Raw genomic sequence first — 7,555 nt, 5'->3', positions numbered from 1 at the left:
GTGGAGAGGGGCGGGGAGAGACCTTGGGGTGGGAGGGGGGGCACGGCAGAGGGCAGAGAACCCTCAGACACTCTCTCAGTCATCCCCCGCCAGGCTCAACTCTTTGGGGCAACGGGGCTAAGAAGCATCTGGAAGGTGGGTGTGTAGGGAAGTGGGCGGAAGGCCCTTGGCATCTGTCACCCTATACTTTCTTTCTCTTGCACAGCAGCTGTGCGTGGCTGGGGCCCTCCCTTACATGATCTCCTGCAAGCCTCTCTCCAGCTCTTACACGGGGTGGGGCAGGTTCTTAATTCCCTGTCTTCTGATGAGGCCCAGGTGTGGCCCCTCAGACAGGACCCCAGGAGCACAGGGGTGACATGGGGCTTGGAGCAGATAAAGGCTAATTATGGGATTACACATATTTTCAGGTGACTGAAATCCTGCAGGTAAACAGCCTGGAGGGCGAGGAGGAGTGTCAGCAGCCTGAGGGCTTGGTTGGGGGCAGGGAGTGGAAGGGAGGAGGTGGAGCTTCCAGCCCCTTCCCTCTCCCCCCTTCCATGGCCTCTCAGCCTGCACTTGCTCTTCCTCTGTGGTCATTCATGGCATCCCCAGTGGGTCTGGCATCAGGATCCAGTCTCACCTCTGTGGTACTAGGAGTGTGGGCAGGTGACCATTTGGGGACCCTTGGGCTGAGAGCTCTGTCTGGCACAGGAGGCGGGGATGCAAGGGGTGGGCCATGTGTCACTTGCTTCTAGGCTGGGAACCATCCTGTACTTCAGCCCTTACATACACTGACATGTGCTAAACCCCTAATATGTGCCTGGCGCTGGGGAAGCCCCGTGCGTCCAGCAGCCCACAAATTCCTCCAAAGAAGGTGTTATGATCTGGGTCCTGGATTGAAAAGGGGGCCTTAAAACCACAAGCCTGTCAGGGCACCCAGACCATCCCCTTTACAAATCTACACCCACAGCCTAGCTTCCCCAGAATCCAGGCCCACGGGCCTCTGGTCCCCGAGAACAGTCTGCCTGTGGGAGCGTCCCCGTTGCAGATCCTCATTGCTGCAAACTCCCAAGTCTCCCGGAGGCCTCGGACCCCGCATAGCGGCCCAAGCCAGCGGGTGACGGAGTCCTCGGACCACCTCCCCCAACTCAGGACCCACTGGCGGGTGGGCCTCCCTGCCGGCCACCAGGAGGCAGGGCTCTCAACAGTGACCTCTGGGCTGCCCCACTCAGCGGCTCCCCGTCCCCAGGCCTGTGGCCTCACCAGCAGGGGAAGAGCCACCCACCCAACACAGAGGGGATGCAGAGCCCAGAACCCCAGGCCAGAAGAAGCCGAGCTGGGGAGCCCCTCTGTAGGGCCAGGCCACGCAGGCCATGATGGCCACCAGCAAGGGAGCGATGGAGAGCAGCGGGTGCAGGGAGACTCCGTATCCCAGCTGCATGTCTGCTTTCGAGGAGGCAGGACACTGGGAGGCCGCCTGGACCTCTGCTGGGAAGAGACTCCCTGGCCATGGTGTCTTGGCGCTCCCCCAAATCACCCCACTCTCCCGCCAGCCTCCAGAACTCAGGAGGAATGGACAGCGCTAAACTGACCCGCTGGCCCATTGGAGAAGCTGATGGAGCTGTGTCCCCGAACCTCCCTCAGGGCCTGGCAGACAGACCGTGGAGGGGTCACTGGACAGGGACAAAGGTCTGGGGGTGGGAGACAGGTCCAAGTAGGAGGCAAGGGAAGAGGGCCATCCATTTTGCTTCTTGGACTCCCGGGTTTTCACCTCCTCCTTGCAAGGGCCTTCTTCGTCAGCTGAGGGATGGCTGGGTTCTACGACGTCCCCGGCCTGCCGATTGCTTGGCTACGCCCAAACCACAGGCCAGGCGAGCCACCTTTGAACCCGATGCGGACAGAAGGAGCTCGAGGCCAGAGGCCCAGCGCTCTCTCTGCAGGACCCAGAGCCTGCGTGGACAGCCCTGAGCCCACGCCACTCAGACGACCCTCCCTGCATCTCTAAGCTCACAAAAGGGTTTCCCTGTTAGGACGGCCCAGCCCAGAACCTTCTCAGAGACACAGCTTGGCCAGATGGGGCCGGACCCTCCTTCTCCACTTGCAGGGACAGAAAGGAGCCAGTGTTTGCTGGGTGTGGGCACACAATGGGCCGTTCCCTAGACCAGAGCCTTTCCATCAGCATCAGTTAATATCTATCAGCCCCCACTCCGGCGGGGAGCCAGGAGCAGCAGAGAAAAAGAGCCATCATTGTCCCAGCCCCGAGGACCTGATATTCCTGGGGACAAGTCGAGCACCCAGGGAGTGGCCCCTGCCTGGAAGGAGGCTTCTGGCTCATCAGGCTGGGCCCTTTCATCAGCCGGTCCAGCAGCTCAGGGGAGATTGTCAGTCGCTGATTGATGATGTTAACTTACAGCTATTAAGCCCCTACTGTGTACCAGGCACCAGGAAAGCACAGAGCACACCTGAGCCCACAACGACCCCCCTAGAGAGGGCATCATGGTTGCTGCCCCCCACTCAACAGACGAGACAACTGAGGCTCCGAGAAGCAACCCGCCCGAGGCAACACAGTTGGCAAATGGTAGAGCCTACGCAGTGTAACTGTTGGGTATGTTCATCCTTCTCCCACCGGGCCTCCCCAGACAGATGGCGTTCTAGTCATCCTCTGCTGTGCCCATCAGAGCTGAAGGAAGAGGCTGGAGCAGGCGCCTGTCCCTAGGGAAGCCAGAGGCCATATGGTCTGCCTCCAGCTCACTTCTCATGGCCCTTGGGCTTCCTGAGCCCTCACCTGCCCCCCTAATCAGACATCCTGGCCATGGTCTGGCCCCTATCACGTCCCCTGCCTCACCTCACACCTGTCGGCCTTTTCTCTCCTGCTTGAGCCACATGGGCCTCTCCTGTTACCCAAGTGCATCACAATCCCTCTTGCCACAGGGCCTTTGCACAGGCAAGTCCCTCTGACTGAAATGTCTCCCTCATGCACACCCTAAGTACCCTTCTCCACCGCTCTTGTTTAACCTCAAGCACCATCTCCTACAGGAGCCCTTCCTGACCCCTATGCTGGGTCAAGTGCCCCCCTCACAGCACTACGCATTTCTCTGAAGCCCTTGCTGGGGTTAATTCTTTGATCTCATCTCCCTGTACCAGACTGTAAAGTAACAGAGCAAGGGCAGGGTCTTTTCTGCTCACTGTGGTTTCCAGCTTCGAGCACTGTCCCCAGTGTGTTGTGGGTACGTGGTAAATATTTACTGCCTCTTGTGCAGATGGACGTGGGGCCTGCCCTGCCCACCTCATCACAGTAACATGAGGGCCAGGAGAACAAGCAGACATCTGAGGACTCGGCTAAACATGAACCAGAGGTGGGCTTTAGCCCTAGACCATGTAAATATGTGCTGTATGGGGAGCAGGCATGTTGAGGGGGGGAAGTCATGTCACAGGCACGTGGAAAGTGTGTGACATTTTTACCGCAGGACTGAGGAGTTCAGGGCCCACCCAGGCTAGGGGAGCTTTCAGCTCTCCTTGGATCAATCTGAAAAGGCTTTTTGGAAGAACAACCCTGGTTTGCTTGACGATGTCATCCATGAACAACGGAGAGCTCAGCGGATGGAGGATGGAGGCTGCCTCAAGCCATGGGGACCCTTTTTGCCCCCCACCCCGTGAGCAGACACCTGCCCCGCCAGGTATGAGCAGCCCTCTGCCCTGCCCTGCAGCTCCTGGCCACAGCCCTGGGTACCTGCTCGTCCACTTTATGGGCGATGAGGGTGGCTCCTTCCTCCAGCTCTGCCACGCTGATGGGCCGGACCCGGAGTGCCACCTATGAGGGAAGGCCAGACCCCTGAGGTTAGATGGAGGGAGCTGGCTGGACAGACAAGATGAGAGGACCCCAGGATCCCCCTGGGCAAGCCCCCTGGGTTCTCCCCTGTGCAGCCATCTCAGGCCTCCTTGGTCTTAAGGGAAACTCTGTGGGTCAAGGCCACCACCTGGGTGGAGGGGAGCAGGACCACAGCATCCGGGCTGCATCTGAGTCTATGAATTTCCCCGGGGAGCCCGGGCCTCAGGGAGAGCCCCAGGGGAGAGAGCAGTCTGCTCCTGCAGCCTGCATCAGTCACACACCCAAATTAAGCACCTGCAACTCCCCAAGGCTTTGAACTTGGAGCCTTGGCGCTGGAGCAGCCTGTCTGCATCTGCAAATGATGCGCGGCAACTAAAGGCACAGGGCTGGCTGGTGGGGAGGATGGGGCTGGGCCCAGGGAACTTCACGGTGACATCCTAACAACCTCGGCCACATTCCTACTAAGCATAGCACCGTGGGGGGCTCCATCCTCTCTCTGTTCTCCAGCCAGTGGGTCTTTATCCTGTGCATGGGTCTCCCCCAAAGTACAAGGGGGTGCATTTCTTCTGCTGACCAAGGGAAATGCCTGCTGAATGTGTGGATATTGCTAATGGACCCTCATGGTGAGTAAGACCCTCTGAGGGACTTCTGCTGTCTGTCAGGTCATCCCTATCGGCCTCCTCAGCCAGCCTCCCCCCACGGTGGTGGTGGGGGGATCAGGAGGCTCCCCATCGCTGCCCTGGGGGCACATCATCCATGCAGGCCAAGGCAGCCATTTTCAAAGAGACACATTCTAAACCGCCAGAGAGAATATTCCAGAGCCTGGGGCTTTCTTGGGGCTGGGGTCGAGCTCCCCTTTGAAGCCACGAGCTCACTCTGCAGAGACGGGGTGTCGGGGGGTGGTGGTGACATTATCCTCTGGTTCCATAACCACCCACCTGCTGGTGACAAAGGCCTCCCTCCCCAGACCTCAGAAGTTAGGGGATGGAGAGTGGGGTGGGAGGGGCGGTGTCCTTGGGGTCACCGAGCCTCCCCCTCATCACTTCGACACAGAACCATTGATAATCAGGGGTCTGTCTTCCGTCTCTACCTGCCCCCCGCCCCAGACACCTGCTCACACCTCTTCATCTGCCCCAGACCCCAGGGCTTGGGGAACAGGTGCATCTTGGGTGCGTCCAGCACGTCTATGAAATGTTGGACGGCATCTGTGTTGCAAGCCGCTCCCAACCCCGTGCCAGCTCCTCGGGTACGAGGGGGCTCTTTGCCCACCTGTGATTCCCAGCCCCTTTAAATTCCCAGCCCCACGAGGCCGGGGTACAGCCCTGGGTCACTGGGAAACTCCCCCTTTTCCTTCTCCGGGCAGGTGGATCAAGCCCTGGCTCTTCTAGACCAGAGAGCAGTGTTGCCCCAGAGACCCATCTGGACAAGCTTTGGGGATGGGGGGGGTGTCCCCTGGCGGGAAGGTGTAAAGGGGGAGGGGGACTGAAGCTAGGCTGACTTTCAGGCCTCTGCGGGATGGCCAGGACCCCTTCTTCTGCCGTCCAGGACTTGGGGAAAGTTGCTCAGGACAGTCTTACCCTGGTCTTCAGTGTCTTCTTAGTGGTGGTGAGGGTACAGGTGGTGAGGCCAAGTCAGAGTCTGGGTTTCGGGGGGGGTGGGGGGTGCTGGGGATGGGGGNCAGCGGGCCTGGCCCAGCCGCACCCCCACCGCCGCCGGGTCCCTCACGGCCTCCCTGCGCTGCTGCTGCCGCTGCCTGACAACCCGAAACCAACAACGCGCCCGCGGCCAAGGGCGCTGTCGGGGAGGCGGGGCAAGGGGAGGGCCTCGGCGCCCCCGCCCCTCCCCCGCTGCAGGCGAGAGCTGGCCGCCTCCGCCGGGGAGGCGCCCGAGCCTGCGTGCGCCGCTTTCTGGGCGATTGCCCGCCTGTGTGTCCGTCCAGCCTTCAGGGCGCCGCCGTGTCCGTTTGGTAGCCCCTCGGCTCCTCCTGCGGCTCCCGGCTCGCGCCCAGAGCCCCCTCTCCCTGCTGCCTCCAGGGGGCGCCCTGCAGGCTCCCGCTGGCAGCCGCGGTTCCTGCCCCTCGGGCCGTGAGCACCTGCTGCCTGGTGTCTGTCTGGGCGTCTGGGGCGGCGGCTGGCTGCCTGGTGTTTCCAAAGGCACAGCGTGCATCGTGGCTGTGGCTGGGGTCTCTGGCGCAGGGTCTTCACCCAGTGTCCAGAGCCAGAGGGGGTGCAGAATTGTCTCTCTGCCCAAGCTGTCCACCTGGGGAACACCTATGTACGACTTGGGGTGTTTCACTTTAGAGCCCGCCGCAGTGTACCCCACTAGCAAACAAGGCCTTCGGGGCAAACCAGAATCCAGGTCAAGTCGGCCGCGAGCCCTTGTGACTCCCCGCCTGCGGAAAGAGCCACAATCCTGGGCAAACAAGTGTCAGTTGAAGGCTGCCGTCCCCACTGCTGGCGAGCATGACAGCAATTACATGCTGGGCGGAGCATCGTGGATAGATTCCTGGCCTCAGGAGGCCCTAGGAAAACAGGGCTCCGGTCCCAGGTCTGCATCCAACTTGCTGACCCACGTGGAGCCAGTGCTTCCTGTCTCGGCTCTGGGCCTTGCTTTCCTGATGGTGACGGTAGAGCCTCCTCCGGGTCCTCAGGGTTCTCTTCCTTGTCTCCTTCTGTCCCTGGTGAGGGTGAGGCAGGCCGTGCACCCCTGCAAGACAGGGTGAGGGAGGCACCCTGGGCATCTCTTCCCATGGGAGAAGCTGGGTGAGGAAGAGCTGCTCATCCCCCCAGGGCCACCTCAGACGGCCTGGCGCACGTCCACGGGGACAGCATGATGCCAGCCTGCGCCCTGGGACTGGTTTCCCTGACTGTCCCCAAGGGGCTCGTGTTAGGTGCAGTTATTAATAAACAGTGGCAGGAAGCCACTCGTGGCCTTGGATCTGATACAGAGACAAACCGAGTGAAGCTTGGTGGAAACAAAACACTTCTGCTGGGGTGGGGGAGTGGCGCACGGTTTTGGTCCGTTCTCAGGTCCAGGTCACCTCCCCAAGGCTTGCGCACCAAGGCTGGCTGGTTTGCAAGTGAGAGTCAGGTTAAGTGTGAGGATAAATAGTTATTCTATGGAAAACACCCCCTGGCTTGCATATCAGACCCTGAATCTAATCTATTGGGATCAGCCTCCAGAGAGCCCTGGTCGTTTGACTTATAGCTGTTTTTCTTTTTCTTTTCTGTTCCTCCAGGTGCATAAATCTCACCCAGGATGGCCCATGGAGCTCAAAATACGAGAAGCTCTGAGCAGGAGGCCACAGCGCATCTTACTCGGAGTCTCGTCCCAAAGTCGTCTCTGTTCTCAAACTGAGGTCTCTGCTCGCCTTCCGTGTTTCCTGTCGAGGACACTGCTAAGCCGTCATTCACTTTTCCTTTCCCCTCATCCTCTCTGTTCAAGCCCTGGGGCTTTGACTTCTGTAGGTGTTTCTCCCCTTTGTCCACACCCTTGGCTCTGGCTTTTACCTCTTCTCACCCGGGCAACACGTGGCATCTCGCGGCGCCCGCTGCCCACGGTTTTCCCCACTTTCAGGGGGCACAGCACTAATGCATTGGCAAACGCAAATACGTCTCTCTCCACACCTCCTCCCTCCTCCTGCCTGGCGTCACCTCCCGGGTCCCCAGACACAGACTCAGGGGCCCACCTGCGCTGACTGCTTGTCTGTTCCCGAACACACACCGGCGCTGGGTCCTTTGCACAGTC

At 60.3% G+C, this 7,555-nt stretch overlaps 1 protein-coding gene across 1 annotated transcript in view; it reads right to left on the bottom strand.

Annotated features, from left to right (window-relative positions):
- Positions 1–5,974, bottom strand: part of KIF19 (kinesin family member 19) — a 25,454-nt gene extending 19,480 nt beyond the window's left edge. The window contains exons 1-3 of the mRNA XM_077756048.1: positions 5,901–5,974; positions 5,510–5,561; positions 3,710–3,790 (exon numbers count right to left, since the gene is read on the bottom strand). Of these exons, the coding sequence (XP_077612174.1) occupies positions 3,710–3,790; positions 5,510–5,561; positions 5,901–5,974 (207 nt within the window). The remainder of the gene's footprint in view (positions 1–3,709; positions 3,791–5,509; positions 5,562–5,900) is intronic.
- Positions 5,975–7,555: the final 1,581 nt, after the last annotated feature.

This window comes from Crocuta crocuta, unplaced genomic scaffold (genome assembly GCF_008692635.1).
Source record: "Crocuta crocuta isolate KB4526 unplaced genomic scaffold, BGI_CrCroc_1.0 scaffold50, whole genome shotgun sequence".
Classification (NCBI taxonomy): domain Eukaryota; kingdom Metazoa; phylum Chordata; class Mammalia; order Carnivora; family Hyaenidae; genus Crocuta; species Crocuta crocuta.
This window is presented reverse-complemented; position numbering and strand designations above follow the sequence as displayed.